The sequence below is a fragment of the Podarcis bocagei genome (genome assembly GCF_964188305.1).
Source record: "Podarcis bocagei genome assembly, chromosome: 13".
Classification (NCBI taxonomy): Eukaryota; Metazoa; Chordata; class Lepidosauria; order Squamata; family Lacertidae; genus Podarcis; species Podarcis bocagei.
Genome location: NC_138138.1, coordinates 55,757,109 through 55,779,967, shown reverse-complemented (window position 1 = coordinate 55,779,967; position 22,859 = coordinate 55,757,109). Strand labels below are relative to the sequence as shown.

Below are 22,859 nucleotides of genomic sequence, written 5' to 3'. Positions count from 1 at the left end.
TCTCCTACTTTGGAGGTCTTTAAGCAGAGGCTTGACAACCATATGTCAGGAGTGCTCTGATGGTGTTTCCTGCTTGGCAGGGGGTTGGACTAGATGGCCCTTGGGGTCTATTCCAACTCTAGGATTCTATGATTCTATGAACATATTTTCTCATCTTACTCAGCATTTTGGACTTCCACCAACCACATCTGAAGATTTTTCAGTCTTTATCACTTAATCTGCATTTCATTAATTTCACTATTACTTTTAACAGTCCTTCACTAATAGTTCCCTTCGTACTTTTCTCTGAAATATTTCACACAGTCCTCCTTACAAAACTTCTTCCAATCCTACCAGCGTAATCTGTTGATTACAATTGCTTTTCAAATACTTCACAGATTTACTCCAGTCCTCTGAGAATCTCTGATACCGCAGGTTTCGAATCCTTCCTGTCATCTTGTCTAATTATGCGTAGTCCATTAAATTCGCCTCTCTATTGAATTTATAGACTGCCCTATACCCGGGATTCTCAGAATAAAACCAAGATATAAAATCGCAAAATACCTAACACTGTAAAAATAAAATTAAGAACCCAATAGCCACCCCCAAATAATCATTTTAAAAGGGTATAAACCACAGCTCCCATCAACCCCAAGGAACGAACCTCTCTGCTCAAGGGACCCAGGAGTCCTGGACCCCAGCCTCCTCCCAGACCCTCCTTGTGGCCCCCTCTCCCCGCCTCAAGCACCCTGGCGTCTCAGTGCATAACGTACCATGTGGCGATGTTGCCAGTGCTCTTCTCGCGGGGCGAGAGAATCGGTGCTCGTCGGAACGGCCTTGGAGGGCTGAAATCAGAAAAAAGCCATTGCGGTGGGTTGGGCTGGATATAATAATATAATATAATAATAATAATTTATTATTTGTACCCCGCCCATCTGGCTGAGTTTCCCCAATCAAGTGTTAAAAACAATACAGCATTAAATATTATAAACTTCCCTAAACAGGGCTGCCTTCAGATGTCTCTTAAAGATAGGATAGCTGCTTATTTCCTTCACATCTGAAGGGAGGGTGTTCCACAGGGCGGGGGCCACCACCGAGAAGGCCCTCTGTCTGGTTCCCTGTAACTTGGCTTCTCGCAGGGAGGGAACCGCCAGAAGGCCCTTGGAGCTGGACCTCAGCGTCCGGGCAGAACGATGGGGGTGGAGACGCTCCTTCAGGTCTACTGGGCCTTTGAGGTCATTTAGGGCTTTAAAGGTCAGCGCCAACACTTTGAATTGTGCTCGGAAACGTACTGGGAGCCAATGTAGGTCTTTCAAGACCAGTTATGTGATCTCGGCGGCCGCTCCCAGTCACCAGTCCGGCTGCTGCATTCTGGATTAGTTGTAGTGTCTAGGTCACCTGCAAAGGTAGCCCCACGTAGAGCGCATGGCAGTAGTCCAAGCGGGAGATAACCAGAGCATGCACCACTCTGGCGAGAGAGTCTGCGGGCAGGGAGGGTCTCATCCTGCGCACCAGATGGAGCTGGCAGACAGCTGCCCTGGACACAGAATTGACCTGTGCCTCCATGGACAGCAGTGAGTCCAGAATGACTCCCAGGCTGTGCACCTGGTCCTTCGGGGGCACAGTTGCCCCATTCAGGACCAGGGAGTCCCCCACACCTGCCCGCCTCCTGTCCCCCCAAAACAGTCCTTCTGTCTTGTCAGGATTCAACCTCAATCTGTTAGCCGCCATCCATCCTCCAACCGCCTCTAGGCACTATGGATGACCCCTGGGGTCCCTTCCATAGAGTTCTATGACTATGATTCGAAGCCAAGGCTAAAGAGGGGAAGGGGGATCTCTCTGCCTCCACAGGTCCACCTGCCTCCTACCTTTTTCTCCTCCTCTTCCTCTCCCTCCGCAATCTCTTCCGCCCAACTTTCCTGGGCACCGCAAGGCCCATTCTCCGTTTCCTTGGGCGAGTCTGCGTAAGAAGCAAGGAAGGGGTTTACTCTGGAGAAGTTAATTTTTTATCCTAATTTTTTACATAATTAAATTTTCTGTTCTACAATTTAAAATACTCGTTTTACATCCTTAAGGTATCAATGACTTCCTTCTTTTCTCTTTCCATAGTTCATTTTACATATCATACATCCCTGCGTTATTTTACAAAAACGACACCATTCAGTATTCCATTATAGCACCCATCAAAACTTGTTTACACTGCTGAATTTCATAGAATCATAGAATCCTAGAGTTGGAAGAGACCACCAGGGCCATCGAGTCCAACCCCCTGCCAAGCAGGAAACACCATCAGAGCACTCCTGACATATGGTTGTCAAGCCTCTGCTTAAAGACCTCCAAAGTAGGAGACTCCACCACACTCCTGGGCAGCAAATTCCACTGTCAAACAGCTCTTACTGTCAGGAAGTTCTTCCTAATGTTTAGGTGGAATCTTCTTTCTTGTAGTTTGGATCCATTGCTCCGTGTCCGCTTCTCTGGAGCAGCAGAAAACAACCTTTCTCCCTTCTCTATGTGACATCCTTTTATATATTTGAACATGGCTATCATATCACCCCTTAACCTCCTCTTCTCCAGGCTAAACATGCCCAGCTCCCTTAGCCCTTCCTCATAAGGCATTGTTTCCAGGCCTTGGACCGTTTTGGTTGCCCTCCTCTGGACACGTTCCAGTTTGTCAGTGTCCTTCTTGAACTGTGGTGCCCAGAACTGGACACAGTACTCCAGGTGAGGTCTGACCAGAGCAGAATACAGTGGCACTATTACTTCCCTTGATCTAGATGCTATACTCCTATTGATGCAGCCCAGAATTGCATTGGCTTTTTTAGCTGCCGCGTCACACTGTTGGCTCATGTCAAGTTTGTGGTCAACAAGTTTGTGGTCATCAAAAGTTTCCCTGAACAGGGCTGCCTTCAGATGTCTTCTAAAAGTCTGGTAGTTGTTGTTCTCTTTGACATCTGGTGGGAGGGAGTTCCACAGGGTAGGGGCCGCCACCAAGAAGGCCCTCTGCCTAGTTCCCTGTAACCTGGCTTCTCGCAGGGAGGGAACCGCCAGAAGGGCTGAACGATGGGGGTGGAGATGCTCCTTCAGATATACTAGACCGAGGCCATTTAGGGCTTTAAAGGTCAGCACCAACACTTTGGTGACCACCAGGGGCCACGAGTCCAATCCCTTGCAATGCCCTCTCCTGCCCTCCTCCCTAACACAAGCCGGCGGAAGCTCTTACCTGGTTCGTCTTGGTTTGGGGCCGCCTGGTCCGACTGGCTGAGAATGTACTGGAATCTCTTCTCTGGGCCAAGGTGGGCCGAAAAAAGCTTGGAGAGATGCTTCCTCCGAACGGACCCCAACAAGACGCGAGACTCTTTGAGGTGGAGGGGAGAGAAAGAGAGAAAGGGGGGGTTGGGGCCTCTTCTCCCAGTTAGGGGATCTGGCCCCACAACAAAGGACTCGCCTCCTCCAGCCTGGCTAGCTGTTCTGCGCTACAACTCCCATGGGAGTTCTAGTTTGAAGTAGCTGAACGTCACATTTTCTTGTTTATCGGGGGGATTCAAACAAAAACAGAAACCCCAATCCAGCGGTGTGTGTAAATTTTATGACGTAAAATTAAAAGTACGTACTTAATTTTGTTCTGGAAAATGTTCTGTAAGAAAGCAGGTAGGGAAAGCCTCAAAGCCATTAATAATAATAATAATAGTAATAGTGGTAGTAGTAATAATAATAATAATAATAATAATAATAATAATAATTTCTACCCTGCCCATCTGGCTGGGTTTCCCTAGCCACTCTGGGCAGCTTCCAACAGAAGGTTAAAAACACAATAAAACATCACTCATTAAAAATTGCCTTCAGATGTCTTCTAAATGTCATATATTTGTTTATTTCTTTGACATCTGATAGAAGGGTGTTCCACAGGGTGGGTGCCACCACCGAGAAGGCCCTCTGCCCTTTATTCTCTTACGAAGAGAATTCTCTTACAAAGAGAATAAAACAGTAAAAAAAAGCACAAATGCAAAATACTCGAAAAATTTAAAAATCAGAAAAGAAACTAAAACAAATCAAAACACTTGTCTAAATAAAAAATGTTTTTCGCTGGAGCCGGAAAGCGTACGAGCGAAGAGTCAAGTGGCGGGGAGTTCCGCAGATTGTTGTTGAAGGAAAGCTGACACTGAAGAACGAGAGACGGTTTACCTTGAGAGTCCACTAAGGGGAACTGCTTGAGGGTAGAGATCCGGAGCAGCCTGCGCAGGTCTTTGTATTTACTCTCCCGGGACAGGTACTTGAGATCGGTCACCATAAAGTCTTCGGCGTAGATGTCGTGGCCTCTGGGGGAGAAAAGGAGGGAGTGGAAAGGTGGGTTGGAGGGTTCAGGGGTGAAGGAAAACCTCCCTCCATCCACATTCTGCTTCTCCAAGGCTCCTCAAAGCTGGACTACTGCAATGCGCTCTATGTGGGTCTGGTTCCGAAGCTCCGAGCCTTTAGTGCCCTGCGGAACTCTCCGCCACTGGAGTCAGCAGGCCCTGTCCGTGCCTACTTTCTACCCCGAAAAATGGGTGTTTTGTTTGCGATGTTTCGGAACGACAGGCTCAGAGGTCGTGTTCAATCTGATTCCAACCTGCCGTAACGGTATTTCTTTCGGCTCTTTATTTTTGGTTTATTTCATTTAATGAAAAGTTTAAAAAGCGGCTGCCACAGCCACCAAGCTGGACGGCTTTTAAAAGAGGATTGGACAAATTCACAGAGGACAGCTGGGATGGCTCAGTCAACAGGCCAGTGGTTCTCAAAGGGTTTGGCTGGAAGATTCCAGGACAAGGTGTTCTTTTGCAACTGCAATACTTAATACTTTAGGGATAGTCCCAGGATTGTATTATAAAGCATGATCATGTTCTACTACGTTATAAATCAAGCACTTATTGGAGCTGAGTCTTTTTGTTTTCCAATGCACTTCTTATCCAAAAATATATATACAGGTGCGGCGCAAGCAAATTTTCTTTTTTAGTTTTGCCTCTTTTTATATACTGTAGATTCTGGCATATAAGATGACCTTTTTAACCCTGGAAAATCCTCTAAAAAGTCGGGGGTCGTCTTATACACTGGAGATATATATATAGTTTTTTTAAAAAACATATCATTTCCAACAATCACATAACATATCTTCTTATCTTATGCATTGCTTTTGACTTCCATCAACACCTCTGATGATTTCCCATCTTTTATCACTTATTCTGCATTTCTTAATATATCTGTTACTCTTAATTATCGCCAACTAATAATTCTCTCACAGTCTTTCTTGCGATATTTCATATCATTCTCCTTACAAAACTTCTTGCAGTCCTACTAGCGTAATCTGCTCATTGCTATTACTTTTCAAATAGTTCATATATTTTCTCCAGTCTCCTAATAATCTCTGATCCCGCGGGTTTCGAATCCTTCCAGTTAATTTGTCCAATTCCGCATAGTCCAGGCGCAAGCAAATTTTTATTCTGAAAGTGCGGCTCAGAACGAAATAAAAAAGTTTGAGAAACACTGCAGTTGAGCACGAGAATCTCAAGGTTGTGGGTTCGAGTCTCACGGTGGGCAAAATATTCCCACATTGCAGGGGGTTGGACTAGATTACTTTAGGGGTCCCTTTCAACTCTAGGATTCTGTGACAAAGCTAGCAATGGCTACTGGCCGCAAGTAAGGCAGCCAGGCTTCCGAATGCCTGTTGCTGAAAACTGCACGAAGGGAGAAGGCTGCGCGAGTTCGAATCCTGATCACGGGCTTCCCATAATGGGCATCTGGTTAGCCACTGGGAGAATAATAATAATAATAATAATAATAATAATAATAATAATAATAATAATAATAATAAATTATTTATGCCCCGCCCATCTGGCTGAGTTTCCCCCGCCACTCTAGGCGGCTCCCAATCGAGTGTTAAAAAATAATACAGCATTAAATATTATAAACTTCACTAAACAGGGCTGCCTTCAGATGTCTCTTAAAGATAAGATAGCTGCTTATTTCCTTCACATCTAATGGGAGGGAGTTCCACAGGGTGGGTGCCACCACCGAGAAGGCCCTCTGCCTGGTTCCCTCTAACCTCACTTCTTGCAGTGAGGGAACCACCAGAAGGCCCTTGGAGCTGGACCTCAGTGTCCAGGCAGAACGATGGGGGTGGAGACGCTCCTTCAGGTATACTGGACCTTAGAGACACTCTTTCAGGTATATTGGACCTTTGAGGCTGTTTAGGGCTTTCAAGGTCAGCACCAACACTTTGAATTGTGCTCAGAAACGTACTGGGAGCCAATGTAGGTCTTTCAAGACCGGTGTTATGTGGTCTCGGCTGCCGCTCCCAGTCACCAGTCTGGCTGCCGCATTCTGGATTAGTTGCAGTTTCCGGGTCACCTTCAAAGGTAGCCCCACGTAGAGCACATTGCAGTAGTCCAAGCGAGAGATAACCAGAGCATGCACCACTCTAGCAAGACAGTCTGCGGGCAGGGAGGGTCTCATCCTGCGTACCAGATGGAGCTGACAGACAGCTGCCCTGGACACAGAACTGACCTGCGCCTCCATGGACAGCGGTGAGTCCAAAACAACTCCCAGGCTGCGCACCTGGTCCTTCAGGGGCACAGTTACCCCATTCAGGACCAGGGAGTCCCCCACACCCACCGGCCCCTTGTCCCCCCAAAACAGTACTTCTGTCTTGTGAGGATTCAACCACAATCTGTTAGCCGCCATCCATCCTCCAACCGCATCCAGACTCTCACATGGACTAGAATGCTGGTCTGATCCAGCATATTCTATTTACGTATGTCCTTACCCACTCTTGCCCACAGCAAGCTTGGGCAGGAAAGGCAGCTTCTTGACGCTGATGATGCCATCGAAGAAGGAAGGCTGCGAGCGCTGGCTGATGGCGTTGGCGCTCAGCACAGCCACCAAGACCGGCAGGATGTGGGACATCTGGCCGGTCAGCTCAAAGGTCAGCAGGGCAGTAGAGAGGGTCTGGGTCACGGCCCCGGAGTACGCCGCCGCGCCTGCAAGGGGGAGACATTTCTTAGCGCGCGGCCGGCGGAACTGCCCGCCACTAGCTCGGCAGAGGGCAGAACGGGCCGGTGGGTGAGCAGGCGGAGCCTCACCTGCCAGGGCGTAGCCAGCGGGCACGATCCGCATGTGGATCCCTTCGGAGACGATGCCGTCCGGGAAAATCTTGGCCATGACTTCGCCGTACAGTCGGCCGAGGGCAGCTCCTGTTGGCAGAAGAGGTGGACAGGATCACTGCTGGAACAAAGGGGTCCCAGCTCTCCAGCCCGGACACCTGGGTTCCCTGGTAAGGGATCGGGGAGGCAGGGGCGTAGGAAGGAGGGTGGGCCGCCCTGGTTTCCATCATGGAGGGGGGTGTCAAAAAGGAACAATTACTGCCCTACTAGGGTGGTTCATAAAAAACTTTTTTAAAAAAATTGCCTGCTCCAAAGATCTTATCTTACGACACTAGGGATTATACAGTGGTACCTCTGGATGCGAACAGGATCCGTTCCGGAGCCCCGTTCGCATCCTGAACAGAACGCAACCCGTGTCTGTGCCTCTGCGCGTGCACGGGTCGCAATTCGTCGCTTCTGCACATGCGCGTGACGTCATTTTGAGCATCTGTGCATGCGCGAGAGGCGAAACCCGGAAGTAACCCGTTCCGTTACTTCCGGGTCACCGCAGAAGGAAACCTGAAAATGCTCAACCTAAAGCGACTTTAACCTGAGGTATGACTGTATAGCTACATCAGAAATTTCATACATATTGGTTAATATCTTGACCCTTCTCCACAAAAATAACTGTTTACAGTCATACCTCGGGATACAGACGCTTCAGGTTGCATTTGTTCAAGTTATGGACCACCAAAACCTGGAAGTACTGGAACAGGTTACGCCAAATCGCGCTTTGCGCATGCGCAGAAGCACTGAATTGCAACCCGCACGTCCACGGTACTTGGCCGTTTTCATATGTCGTGAAGGCTGGAATTTCAATTCAGTGACGCCGAAACACAATCCATCCTGTAGATTTAAGTATCTTGTCCACAGTCGCCTCCTTGTTATCAGAGGCCCATAATCCACATTCCTTTGTAAGAAAATATGAAATAACGTAAAACTATTTTTGCAGACAAAAAAAAATTAAAAATCAACGTGTGGGGGGTGTTGACAAGAAATTTTCTGCACCAGGTACCACCTGACCTTCCTACGCCTCTGCAGTACGATATTGTCATTGTCCCATACAGAACAATAAAATTGAAAAAATCTACATCAGACATTCAATGGCATCATCAGCATCAAGAGCCAGTGTGCTGTAGTGGTTAGGAGCGGTAGTCCCATAATCTGGTGAACCGGGTTCGCGTCTCCGCTCCTCCACCTGCAGCTGCTGGGTGACCTTGGGCCAGTCACACTTCTCTGAAGTCTCTCAGCCCCACTCACCTCACAGAGTGTTTGTTGTGGGGAAGGAAGGGAAAGGAGATTGTTAGCCGCTTTGAGACTCCTTAAAGGGAGTGAAAGGCGGGGTATCAAATCCAAACTCCTCCTCCTCCTCCAAAAACCAACAAGCCTGCTATCCCAATTTGTTTAGCTCCCTAAAAACTCTGATACTCCATAATTAAATACAATATATTCCCATAGAGACTACCTAACACTGCGTTTAAAACCAAAATCGCATTTGGATAGAAACTGTTTCTCAGACGGCTAGTCCTAGTCTTTACAAGCCTGTACCTTCTTCCAGAAGGCAGAAGCTGAAAGAGATCGTTTCTGAGGTGTGCACTATCCTGCCCTATCTCTGCAGCTTTCTTATGGCACCTGGAAGCGTAGATTAGATCCAAGGTGGGAAGAGTGCACCCAATTATTCTCTCCGCAGTCTTTGCAATCCTGGACAGCATTGGTTTTTTCCCTGACCGTGCAGCTCCCAAACCACACACAGAGACCATAAGTTAATAGACTCTCAACGGTACAGTAGTAAAATGCCATCAACAGGTCCTTTGAGCATAGCTGTCAACTTTCCCCTTTTTTTTAAGGGAATTCCCTTATTCCGAATAGGATTCCTCGCAACAAAAGGGAAAGGTTGACAGCTATGCCTTTGAGAGATTGTTTTTCCGGAGGATTCTCAGAAAATATAACCTCTGCTGTGCTCTCTTCATCAGGTCTTTGCTGTTTTCTCCCCAAGTTAGGTCGTCTCTCAACTCCATTGCCAGAAATCAAAATACCGAGACCTGTTCCACGCATTTCCCATCAGGGAGGGGCGGTGGCTGAGGTTCTTACCATAAACGAAGACAGGGAGGAAAAATCCCGCCGGAATGACCATAGTCGTAGCCAAAAGCACCATGAAGAACTGTTGAGGAAGAAGTGAAGAACTTCTGGGAAATGATATATAATGAGATGAAAAAGATGTTGCAATACACATTAAAAAAAAAAAAAACCAGAAGCATTTTTACTGGGTATTCTAGGTCAGGACATTAATAGGCAAGATGTTAAATTGTTTTTATAGTCAACAACTGCGGCAAGAGTATTGTTAGCCCAGAAATGGAAGCAAAAAGAAATTCCGACGAAAGAAGAATGGCAGATGAAATCAATGAACTATGCAGAATTGGACAAAAGGACAGGAAGGATTCGAAACCTGCGGGACCAGAGATTCACAGAAGATTGGAAGAAATATACAAACTATTTGAAGAGCAACTGTAATCAACAAATTACGCTAGTAGGACTACAGGTAGTTTTGTAAGGAGAAATATACGAAGTGTTACAAAGTAGAAAAAGATAGAGATATTGGTTATGAGTTTGAAATGTAATAGGGAAAATAAGAAATGCATACTAAGCGATTAGATTGGAAAATTTTCAGACAGGATTGATGGAAGTCAAAAAAATTGAAAAAGATGTACAAGTATGTTTAATTACTGTTGAAAATGATATGTTAAAAAACTAATTTATATTTTTTTAAAAAGAAGAACTGTTGAGGGGGACACCAATGAGAGGGTCGTCAGAGCGATGTTTGGGCAAGGAAGGAGGGAGCTGGTCAAGGAGGAAGAGTGAGGTCTGTATTGCTGCGTCAGGAAAGCACACCTGGGATTGTGTCCGGCAAAAGCTCTGCATCATGATGTAGAATAGAATAGAATAGAATAGAATAGAATAGAATAGAATAGAATAGAATAGAATAGAATTTATTATTTATACCCCGCCCATCCGGCTGGGTCTCCCCAGCCACTTTGGGCAGCTTCCAACAAAGTATTAAAATACAGTAATCTGTTAAACATTAAAAGCTTCCCTAAACAGGGCTGCCTTCAGATGTCTTCTAAAAGTCTGGTAGTTGTTTATTTCCTTGACATCTGGTGGGAGGGTGTTTCACAGGGCAGGTGCCACCACCGAGAAGGCCCTCTGCCTGGTTCCCTGTAACTTGGCTTCTCGCAGGGAGGGAACCGCCAGAAGGCCCTCGGAGCTGGACCTCAGTGTCCGGGCAGAACGATGGAGGTGGAGATGCTCCTTCAGGTCTACTGGGCCTTTGAGGCCGTTTAGGGCTTTCAAGGTCAGCACCAACACTTTGAGTTGTGCTCGGAAACGTACTGGGAGCCAATGTAGGTCTTTCAAGACCGGTGTTATGTGGTTTTGGCGGCTGCTCCCATTCACCAGTCTGGCTGCCGCATTTTGGATTAGTTGTAGTTTCCTGGTCACCTTCAAAGGTAGCCCCACATAGAGCGCATGGCAGTAGTCCAAGCGGGAGATAACCAGAGCATGTGCTACTCTGGCACAGTTGCCCCATTCAGGACCAGGGAGTCCTCCACACCTGCCTACCTCCTGTCCCCCAAGAACAGTACTTCTGTCTTGTCAGGATTCAACCTCAATCTGTTAGCCATCATCGGCCTTCAGCCAAGTGGGTTAGGAAAAGACTTAACCCATTTGTCTCCATGGCAACAGAGCCACCTCTTTGGACATGTAAATGGCAGTACAAAACCTGCCACTAGTCCTTAATACAGACTCACAGGGCTATAAGGGACACCTGGATATCATCCAAACTGACCCCTCATGATGCTGTAACAATAATTTAACACTGGCACGCACAAATTCCCCACGGCTTAAGTGTTCGTGGGCCAAAACCCCTTCCAGAATGGCATGTGCAAAGGGGATTCTGCCAAGGGGGCCAGCTCCCCACCCCCACAGTCCACCCCCTCCTGCCACCCCCAGGCAAGACCCCCACCTTAGCAATGAGAAAGAAGGAGAGCATCTCTAGGGAGGAGAGAGCTGGGTGGGTCCACTGGAGCCAGCTGAAATCGTGGGTCTGGTTGGGGGGCAGGCGGGTGCTGTTGCTGCCCAGGGTGGCCTCTTCCAGGCCCCAGGTCAGGTTGTTGAAGAAGGTCTCCAGAAGTTGCTTCATGGAGAGCTTGAGAAAGGAATAATAATAATAATAATAATAATAATAATAATAATAATAATAATAAAATAATAAAATAATAATAATAATAATAATAATAATAAAATAATAATAATAATTTAATTTAATTTTTATAAGATATTTATTAAGATTTTTTAACATATTACAATAAAAATGGGAAAAGAAAAAGAAAAATACAAAATAAAAACAGTTAAAAACACATTAATTTTCCGTTTCTTATTTTCCTTAAGCTTATTTCCCCGGACCTCCTCATATCTCCCTTTTTTGTATTCCACTTAAATTTATTAGTTCAGCAAATCCTTACCGTTAAGCTTTTACCCATTTATAAGCCTTTTTTTCATATTCTCTTAAAGCATTACAGCTAGAAACCACTTAATTTCTATCCAACATCATTCTAACATTCATTAATTTTACAATATTTCTGTAAATAATCTTTAAATTTCTTCCAATCTTCTTCCACCGACTCTTCTCCCTGGTCCCGGATTCTGCCAGTCATTTCTGCCAATTCCATATAGTCTATCACCTTCATCTGCCATTCTTCCAAAGTGGGTAGATCTTGTGTCTTCCAATACTTTGCAATGAGAATTCTTGCAGCTGAATAATAATTTTATTTATACCCCGCCCTCCCCAGCCAAGACCGGACTCAGGGCGGCTAACACCAGGTATAAAACAATTGATTAAAATACAACTTAAAAACAAGATTAAAATACAACATTAAAATGCAGCCTCATTTCAGTAGAAACTCAAATCAAAAAACTTTGATTTGACGTCAAATCTTCACCAAGGCGGAAGAGCAGAAAACTCGGTGCAGAGGGGTTCCCAAGGGTCATCCAGACTGACCCCCTGCAATGACGGAGTCGCGGCTGAAGAATCCCTGACCAACGCCTGCTTAAAAAGCCTCCAATGATTGAAAAACCCTTCCAAGGTGTTGTTAGCAGGCACCGAAAAGAGCACAGTTGAGGCTCTTCCCTTGTGTCAATAGGCAGGGAGTTCCAAGGATGGCTGGAACGGCCTCATCCAAAAGGCGCTGAGAACTGGAACCGCAAACACTAATCTAGTCCCCCAACCCTCAATTGGTTATTACTATTGTGCTTTCAATTAAAGAACCTTTTAATGAGGGTGAAAGAGGAGAGCGCAAAATATGGTCTGAAGCTCAACATCAAAAAAACGAAGATCATGGTCACTGGGCCCATCACCTCCTGGCAAATAGAAGGGAAAGAAATGGAGGCAGTGAGAGATTTTACTTTCTTGGGCTCCATGATCACTGCAGATGGTGAGAGCAGCCACGAAATTAAAAGACGCCTGCTTCTTGGGAGAAAAGCAATGACAAACCTAGACAGCATCTTCAAAAGCAGAGACATCACCTTGCCAACAAAGGTCCATATAGTAAAAGCCATGGTTTTCCCAGTAGTGATGTATGGAAGTGAGAGCTGGACCATCAAGAAGGCTGAGAAGGCCAAAGAATGGATGCTTTGGAATTCTGGTGCTGGAGGAGACTCTTGAGAGTCCCATGGACTGCAAGAAGATCCAACCTCTCCATTCTGAAGGAGATCAGTCCTGAGTGCTCACTGGAAGGACAGATCCTGAAGCTGAGGCTCCAAGACTTTGGCCACCTCAGGAGAAGAGAAGACTCCCTGGAAAAGACCCTGATGTTGGGAAAGATGGAGGGCACAAGGAGAAGGGATGACAGAGGACGAGATGGTGGGACTGTGTTCTCGAAGCTACCAGCATGAGTTTGACCAGACTGCGGGAGGCAGTGGAAGACAGGAGGGCCTGGCGTGTTCTGGTCCAGGGGGTCACGAAGAGGCGGACACGACTAAACGACTCAGCATCAACAACATTGTGCTTTTAATCTTGCATTTCGATCTTCCGAACTGCTTTGAGTTCCTTTTATTATAATTCTTAGATAACTCTAATAAAAATAATAAAATAAGACCAGACAGCTGAGCAAAGAGGAGGGGGTACAATCCCTCTGTCCCAAGAGTTTGCACACTTACTTTTGAGCCAATATACTGCCCCGAACCATGGGGGAATGTGATACTCGATAGCAGCAGGGAGACGAACCCAGCGTACAAAATTTTGCTGCAGAGAGAAGAGACACTGTGTGGGTTGGTTTTGTTTAAATGTTGTCTTTGGGGGAGGGCAAGGGGGTTGACAGAGGAATAATAATAATAATAATAATAATAATAATAATAATAATAATAATACTCCACTCATCTGGTTGGGTTTCCCCAGCCACTCTGGGCAGCTTCCAACAAAATATTAAAAATATAATAAAACACCAGACATTAAAAGGGTGAAGGAGGCACCCCCAAATAACCCATTATCTCCAGATTCTCTGCTTTCGTTTTAAATATATAGAATTTGTAGAAATAAAAAAATTCCTTCCTTAAAGACCAACTAAGTTAGTTCTTGGTATGAGCTTTCGTGTGCATGCACACTTGGTATCTGAAGAAGTGTGCATGCACACGAAAGCTCATACCAAGAACTAACTTAGTTGGTCTTTAAGGTGCTACTGGAAGGAATTTTTTTATTTTGACTATGGCAGACCAACACGGCTACCTATCTGTAACTAGAATTTGTAGAGCATGGGATATGAGGGGAAATGTACATAGAACTGTAGACCTAGAAGGAACCACAAGACTCATCTAGTCTGACCCCATTGCAATGCAGGAATCTATTAGCAGAGGCACTATTCTTGTTTTTTTTATATTAAACTGTAAGTCCAGCATCCTGTTTTCACAGTGGCCAAACCCAGCAAGCAGGAGTCGAACACAAGAGCCACTGTGGTTTCGAATAACTGGTATTCACTGTCTCTTGTGGCAGAGAGTTCCGCAGACTAACCACGTGCTGCTCGAAGGACTTTCTTTTACCAGCCCTGAATTTCCCAGCATCCAAATTCTGCCTGCTCCCCCTTTCAGTGTTTTATGCTGCCCACCCATCCCCCAGGAAATATATATATATGCAGATGGCTGTGATCCCTAGTGTGAACTCCCCTCTCCCCATCTCTGAGTGGTGAGAGACTCCAGGGGTCCCAATACAGACTCAGAGTTCCGTTTCCTTGGAATGAAGGTCTTTAAGATATTTGGTGGCGCTGTGGTCTAAACCACCGAGCCTAGGACTTGCCGATCAGAAGGTCGGCGGTTCGAATCCCTGTGACGGGGTGAGCTCCCGTTGCTCGGTCCCTGCTCCTGCCCACCTAGCAGTTCGAAAGCACGTCAAAGGTGCAAGTAGATAAATAGGTACCGCTCCGGCGGGAAGGTAAACGGCGTTTCCGTGCGCTGCTCTGGTTCGCCAGAAGCGGCTTAATCATGCTGGCCACTTGACCTGGAAGCTGTACGCCGGCTCCCTCGGCTAATAAAGCGAGATGAGCGCCACAACCCCAGAGTCGGCCATGACTGGACCTAATGGTCAGGGGTCCTTTTACCTTTACCTTAAGTACATTGGACGCTCGGGTTGCGAACGTGATCTCTGCGGGAGGCACATTCGCAACCTGCAGTGTTCGCAGCCCGCAGCCCGCAGCGCCGCGTCTGCGCATGTGCTGCTTGCAATTTGGTGGTTCTGCAACCGCCGAAACCTGGAAGTAACCCATTCCGGTACTTCCGCGTTTTGCGGTGTCCGTAACCCGAAAAAACGCAACCTGAAGCATCTGTAACCCGAGGTACGACTGTACAGTGGTGCCCCGCAAGACGAATGCCTCGCAAGACGGAAAACTCGCTGGACGAAAGAGTTTTCCATTTTGGAGGTGCTTCGCAAAACGAATTTCCTATGGGCTTGCTTCGCAAGACGACAATGTCTTGCGAGTTCCTGCTGTTTTTCCCTCCCCCCCTTTTCTAAGCCGCTAAGCCGCTTATCAGCTGATCCGATCAGCAGATAAGCCGCTAAAAGCCGCTAATAGCGCTAATCCGCTAATCCTTCAGTGGGCTTGCTTCGCAGGACAAAAAAACCGCTAGATGAAGAGAATCACAGAACGGATTCTTTTCGTCTTGCGAGGCACCACTGTATCTTGCAGAAAGAAAACCTGGTTTGATCGGTTTAGCAGCTTCTTCTACTAGATGCTGAACCTCGCTGCATACAGAACCACAGGCCTGGAAGGGACCCACAGATACCATCCAAACTGACCCCTTTCCAGAACATTTAACTGCATATTACGCCAGTTTCCCTGACCCCACTGTCTGCATCTCCGCTCGGCCAAGCTGATAAAGCTCATCTTCCGGAATCACCCTCCTGACGAATAATTAACGACCTGAGCCTTTGGTGAGGCTCCAAGCCACGTTCCCCCATTCAACAGAGTTTCCAGCAGCATGCAGAAGGATGAGATACAGTGGTACCTCGGGTTAAGTACTTAATTCTTCCGGAGGTCTGTACTTAACCTGAAACCGTTCTTAACCTGAAGCACCACTTTAGCTAATGGGGCCTCCAGCTGTTGCCACGCCGCCAGAGCACGATTTCTGTTCTCATCCTGAAGCAAAGTTCTTAACCTGAAGCACTATTTCTGGGCTAGCGGAGTCTGTAACCTGAAGCGTATGTAACCTGAAGTGTATGTAACCCAAGGTATCACTGTAGTATGAGCTACCTGGCTAAAGAGTTTTATTATCTCCTACGCAGACAGCAAAGAAAAATAGAAGAAGAAGAAGAGGAGTTTGGATTTGATATCCCGCCTTTCACTCCCTTTAAGGAGTCTCAAAGTGGCTCACATTCTCCTTTCCCTTCCTCCCCCCCCAACAAACACTCTGTGAGGTGAGTGGGGCTGAGAGACTTCAGAGAAGTGTGACTGGCCCAAGGTCACCCAGCAGTTGCAGGTGGAGGAGCGGAGACGCGAACCCGGTTCCCCAGATTATGGGACTACCGCTCTTAACCACTACATCACACTGGCTCTCAGAAATACATCCTCTCTCTATGAAAGTAGAGAGTAACTGAACAACAAAGGAACAATGGAACAGGAAACCAGTAACGTTACATCCGTCTCTCGTCTCCCGTGAGATTTCCAACAGCCTGGAAGGTCTCTGGAATGTAAACAGAGTCCTGTGACTCCAAGCAGGAGTCCTCCCCCTTTCTGTGAACACCACTGGGTAGCGTGTCAGTACAATCTCAGTGCAAACCCAGTTTCTGTACATTGGTACAGTGTTGATCCTTCGAAACAACCTTGGAAAGTAACGCCTACTCCGTCAGCCGTGCTTCTTCTGACCCCACAAAACTCCACCCCCTGGTTGCCGAAAAGTGTAATACTGGGGGAGCCCTTTTCCTATGTCCTATAGGGGAGGAATGAAGTTTTCTCCCCACTCCTTGAGCTCCGAACCGTTCTGCGCAGCGCAAGGCTTTCCTCTTCTCTGACTTCGCCCACCCACCCCTCTCCGCCCCAAACAGCAAACAAGGATTTGGGGCGAGGGTGTGGGGAGAGCCTTACTTGTTCGCCATAAAACGTTTGATTCTCAGCCGGTTCTGGAGAAGGTCGAGAATGTTCCGGTGGCAGAAGAGGAAGAGGCAGGAGATGCCGCCACAGAGGACTCTGGGGGAGGAAAACAGAAACACAAGGGACCCAGGTGTCCGGGGTGGGGGGAAGCAGAGGCAAAACCTAGCGACGTCCACTCAATTTCCTTTTTTAAATATAACCTTTGTTATGCAACAATTTACCTTAGACAATACACACAGTACACACCATACGCAACAGAAACACACCACAAACGCCATTTAATATCGTTATACTTTTACTATGTACATTCTCGATATTCCGGTACTCACCCCAAGATGGCATAGGAGAGAAGTTCAGGGAGGTCGTAGGGGAACTCGACGCGCCAACTGGTCTGGAACAGAATGGCCACGGTTTCTGGAGGGTATCAGGTTGGGGAGAGAAGAAGGTGGACAGCCAGTGGTTAAAATGGGCCTTGGTTTCCCACCCAACAGCCCCTGCCAGCACCTCTAACCCAGTTGTGGACAGGTGAGGAAATTCAAGAGGCAAGAGCCAAACAGCTCCAACCAAAAGCGGGGCCTTGTCGGTGGTGGCTCCAGAGTGGTGGCTCCCCCAACTTCCTGTGCTCTCATGGCAGAGACCAATGAAAACACTCTTCCCTTGGCAGACTTTCGGGATTAAGCCGGGAATGGCGCATTCACTGGCAGCCTACGTGGAGGCAGCAAGCTCTTTGCAGGAAGCCTCAGTGGCTAATATTATTATTATTATTCTGTGTTTTTCCCATACTGAATCTCAAGGCAGCTCCTTTGGCACCTCCTCATATCCTAGCTTCTGGTTTGCTTCATGCATGTCTATGCATCAACGTTTCTTTATATCTTCTTTTTGTCGATCACTTGTAGCTGAGTAAGATTGTCTTCCATGAACACGGTCTTAACAGCGAGTCCGTAAATGACTGTGGAGGCCAATTCTGGATCCACACATCCTTCCACAGTGGGGACATTGGTTTCCGGGTGGGAGTTGATCACGGTGTGGATTTGCCAAGCGTGCCTTTCTCTTAGCACGCTTCTCCCTTGCGTCCTGAGTTCGAGTGTATTCAAAGCCCAGGACACCTTTGGTAAAGGCTGTTCTCCAACTGGAGCGCTCGCAGGCCAGTGTTTCCCAATTGTCGGCGTTTATACTACATTTTTAAAGATTTGCCTTGAGACAGTCTTTAAACCTCTTTTGTTGACCACTAGCATTACACTTTCCATTTTTAAGTTCAGAATAAAGTAGTTGCTTTGGAAGACGATCATCAGGCATCGAACAACATGACCAGTCCAGCGAAGTTTATGTTGAAGAATCATTGCTTCAACACTGGTGATCTTTGCTTCTTCCAGTACACTGATATTAGTTCGCCTGTCTTCCCAAGTGATGTGTAAAATTTTCCAGAGACACCTCTGATGCCTTGATAGTTTCTGCAATCCGTTCTATCACCTTTTAAAAAAGAGATTGATAATTTTGGCACCCCTAAATTCTGCTGGGATCTCCCCTCTCTCCCAGATTTTTCCGATGAGCTTGTGAAGTTCAATTCTGCCCACTTTGAAGACTTGTTGTGCTGTGTCTAAAACTTGCCATTTGGGTTTTCAAACCTTTTTTGTAAACTTAGTATCAGAAACTGTACCTTTGAAGCCTTTATTACTGCGCTTTGCTTCACCTAGGTTGAGCTAGGATTATAACAGTTCAGAATTTTGGGGAGTTTTTACCCCCTTTTTTGAATTTTGGTTGTTTAAGGTTTATGATTTTCCTATTTCCTTCTGAGGAAACTGAATAGTTCAGTGAAACGAGGTTTGTAGCCGGCATCCTGTTAATGCTCTAGGTTTTTCTAATTTCCCCCTTAAACTTTTTGATTTTTATTATTTGGTTTATTTTAATAAGATAATATTTCTAGTCAATTACTTCTCGTTTCAGGGATTTTCACGGCATTCCATTTGTTTTGTGTAATTTCTCAGTTGCGTGACTGTCTTTTTTCTGCCACTTTGAAGACTTCGGGAGGTATCCCATCCGGTCCACTGGCTTTGTTGTTTTTCATTTGGTTAATAGCTGTACACACCTCTTCCAGATTTGCAGTATATATAAATAATAATAATAATAATAATAATAATAATAATAATAATATGTTATTGCCTGGGGAAGTCACTCTGGTGCTGTTAACGCAGTGATTTGATTTCACTTGTTACCGGAAAAATCCGAGGGCTCCCTTGGACAAAAAGTAAAGACACCAACCAGAGTAAATTGGAGCAAATCGGCAGCCTGTAGGCTTGGCCTTTATTGAACTGTTGCAACAGGGTGCTCCCCTCACTTGCAGGAGAGAGAAAAGACACAGAAAGATGCTGTGCAAGCCCTTATAAAGACTTTTGAAATTGGCACCCTGTAGATCAAGACCACCCCCAGAAACATCACACCTACATCAGAGAAAGGAGGGGTTGAGGGAGGAGTTGTGGTGGTAACCTGAGTGTCCTGTCACCTGGCTGGTTCCCCCTTTCCCCCTCCCCATGAGTACTTTCCAGGTGACAGAGGGGAGTTTGCAGTTTCCTGCCCCCAGAGGGAAGATCTGATCATTGTCCTTTGTTCCAGTCCATGCTGAATCCACTCCCATATGCAAGTTCTTTGTGATCTTGATGGTCTTCTGTCTAGGACCATCAGGGTTGGCATAGCAACTGGGCAGGGCTCCTGTGGATGTGCTGGGATGCTCAAGGCATTATGGCTGCCCTGTATCAAACCTCCCCCATTTTGTAGTCCTTCCTTCATGGAGTAAAATAAAAGTGGAACAGTGCAAATCCGATGTATGGTTGCTTTTCTATTAATTTATAACAGAAGCGTAGCGTATGTAGTGTGTGTGTGTGTGTGTAGTTTGTACAAACTGAATGATTGGGGTTGGGTGGGGTTCCTGCAACAGACTCCATTGGCAACAACATGCCTGGAGGCGGATGGAGGATGGATGGCGGCTAACAGATTGAGGTTGAATCCTGACAAGACAGAAGTACTGTTCTTGGGGGACAGGAGGCGGGCAGGTGTGGGGGACTCCCTGGTCCTGAATGGGGAAACTGTGCCCCCGAAGGACCAGGTGCGCAGCCTGGGAGTCATTCTGGACTCACCGCTGTCCATGGAGGCGCAAGTCAATTCTGTGTCCAGGGCAGCTGTCTCCCAGCTCCATCTGGTACGCAGGATGAGACCCTAGCTGCCCGCAGACTGTCTTGCCAGGGTGGCGCATGCTCTGGTTATCTCCCACTTGGACTACTGCAATTCCGGTGACCCGGAAATCGCAATTAATCCAGAATGCGGCAGCCAGACTGGTGACTGGGAGTGGCCGCCGAGACCACATAACACCGGTCCTGAAAGACCTACATTGGCTCCCAGGTCGTTTCCGAGCACAATTCAAAGTGTTGGTGCTGACCTTGAAAGCCCTAAACGGCCTCAAAGGCCCAGCATACCTGAAGGAGCGTCTCCACCTCCATCGTTCTGCCCGGACACTGAGGTCCAGCTCTGAGGGCCTTCTGGCTGTTCCCTCATTGCAAGAAGCAAAGCTACAGGGAAGCAGGCAGAGGGCCTTCTCGGTAGTGGCGCCCACCCTGTGGAACTCCCTCCCTTCAGATGTGAAGGAAATAAGCAGCGATCTTCTCTTTAAAAGACATCTGAAGACAGCCCTGTTTAGGGAGGTTTTTAATATTTAATGCTGTATTGTTTTTAACACTTGATTGGGAGCCGCCCAGAGTGGCTGGGGAGACACAGCCAGATGGACGGGGTATAAATAAATTTATTATTATTATTATTATTATTATTATTATTATTATTATTATTATGCAGCTGCTAAAGACACATTACCCCATCAGGGAAACCGCCCCCCCCAAAATTGACTCTCCCTCCTTTTCACTTCCTGCCATGTCTTCCGCATTTACCTCTTGTGTTGTTGAGCACAGCTAGCAAGCGGAAAGTGAGGGCCGCGCAGGTCGCAGCGAAGAATCCCCGCCAGTAATCGCGGACAGCAAAGTGGGTTCCCGTGGCCTCCACCCCAAACAGCACTCCTGCGGGGAGAGAGAGCTTTTGTGAAAAGGGGACGAGACGCAGGGCCGGATTTCGGTTTGATGAGACCCTAAGCTACTGAAGGTAGTGGGGCCCTTTCTATGTCCAGCTGTCTTTTGTCAACAGCAAATTGTCACTGTTTTTTGGGTTGAATATATGCCATGTGGTCATTGATGGACCGAATAGGTATCTCAAGCCATTTGCCCATGTTGCCGCACAACCAGTCCATGCAGAATGTTGGCACCCTATACAGTGGTGCCCCGCAAGACGAATGCCTCGCAAGACGGAAGACTCGCTAGACGAAAGAGTTTTCCGTTTTGGAGGTGCTTCGCAAAACGAATTTCCTATGGGCTTGCTTCCCAAGACGACAATGTCTTGCGAGTTCCTGCTGGTTTTTTTCCTCCCCCCCCCTTTTTCTAAGCCGCTAAGCCGCTTATCAGCTGATCCGATCAGCAGATAAGCCGCTAAAAGCCGCTAAAAGCCGCTAAAAGCGCTAATCCGTCAATGGGCTTGCTTCGCAAGATGAAAAAACCGCTAGACGAAGAGAATCACAGAACGGATTCTTTTCGTCTTGCGAGGCACCACTGTATATAGAAAGGAGCAAACCAGTGATATTTTAGGGAGCAGGCGAAGAGTCGGACATGACTAAACAACAATAACAACATCATATGCTATATGGTAATTTATGGACCTCATAGGTATCTCAAGCCATTTGCCCACGTTGCCATGCAAGTAGTCCATGCAGAATGTAGGCACCCTATACAGTGGTACCTCGGGTTACATGCGCTTCAGGTTAGACACTCCGCTAACCCAGAAATAGTGCTTCAGGTTAAGAACTTTGCTTCAGGATGAGAACAGAAATCGTGCGGCAGCAGCAGGAGGCCCCATTAGCTAAAGTGGTGCTTCAGGTTAAGAACAGCTTCAGGTGAAGTACGGACCTCCGGAACGAATTAAGTACTTAACCCGAGGTACCGCTGTATATAGAAAGGAGCAAACCAGGGATATTTTAGGGAGCAGGTGAGCAGGCGAAGAGTCGGACATGACTAAACAACAACAGCAACATATGCTATATGGTAATTTATGGACCTCATAGGTATCTGAAGCCATTTGCCCACGTTGCCACACAACCAGTCCATTAATATACAAGACGTAACTGGCTGTACTTTTGAATAAATAAGGTATACTATTCATTGCATCAAACTGTAGATTTCAGCGGAAGTCTATTTACTGTGCTCGTCCATATAATCTTGCTTTGTAACAGTCGCCGCTTACTGCAATCACTACTATGCTCTAAGATCTACTATCCTGTAATATTACATATGGTATGTACAGCTGTTTATGGTTTTTTATATTAATTTTGCTGTAAAAATGTGTGAGATTACGATATTGTATTTATTTGCATTACCTAGAGCCTATTCTACTGATGGAGTCTAGGAATAGACACTTATACAGCTACGGACCTTATGCATGAACTGATTAGAGAACGAACGGATCCACTGGGTCTTCGTTGAACTTTATGAGACTTCCATTGAAATCTACAACTTGATACAGTGAATAGTATACCTTATTTATTCAAAAGTACAGCCGGTTACGTCTTGGGTGTTTATTGAGTAATGCCCTTAGTTACCTCCCACGGGAGCCACGAAACAGCAAGCGACTCCTGCAGCCGTCCCAGCCACCAGCAGCTCATATTTGCGCCCCGGGTTCTGCAGAGAAGCAACGAAGGATGTGAGCTGCCTTGCAAACCACGATTTAGATCACGATTTAAATCACTAGTTAGTAAGACCTGATTTAAATCTCTCTTTTTTCCTACAGAAAGACTCGTTCTAATAATAATAATAATAATAATAATAATAATAATAATAATAATAGATTTTTATTTATACCCCGCCCTTCCCAGTTCAAAAACTGGGCTCAGGGCAGCTAACAACAAATTTAAATCACTTTAAAGCACTTAATTATAAAATTATTGCTGGTATAATCTTAGTATTTACAACCAGATGAAGGTTTCATTTTAGGAATAGTA

General features: G+C 46.4%; 1 protein-coding gene across 2 annotated transcripts in view; it reads right to left on the bottom strand.

The window, feature by feature from the left end:
* Positions 1-22,859, bottom strand: part of LOC308572032 (chloride channel protein ClC-Kb-like) — a 37,830-nt gene that overhangs the window by 5,061 nt on the left and 9,910 nt on the right. For both annotated transcript variants that reach the window (XM_081167816.1, XM_081167817.1), the window contains 13 exons: positions 22,461-22,539; positions 20,710-20,835; positions 17,107-17,191; positions 16,772-16,873; positions 13,362-13,446; positions 11,170-11,352; positions 9,243-9,312; positions 7,092-7,202; positions 6,776-6,989; positions 4,162-4,295; positions 3,200-3,334; positions 1,848-1,939; positions 753-824 (listed from right to left, as the gene is read on the bottom strand). In XM_081167816.1, the coding sequence (XP_081023942.1) occupies positions 753-824; positions 1,848-1,939; positions 3,200-3,334; positions 4,162-4,295; positions 6,776-6,989; positions 7,092-7,202; positions 9,243-9,312; positions 11,170-11,352; positions 13,362-13,446; positions 16,772-16,873; positions 17,107-17,191; positions 20,710-20,835; positions 22,461-22,539 (1,488 nt within the window). The remainder of the gene's footprint in view (positions 1-752; positions 825-1,847; positions 1,940-3,199; positions 3,335-4,161; positions 4,296-6,775; positions 6,990-7,091; positions 7,203-9,242; positions 9,313-11,169; positions 11,353-13,361; positions 13,447-16,771; positions 16,874-17,106; positions 17,192-20,709; positions 20,836-22,460; positions 22,540-22,859) is intronic.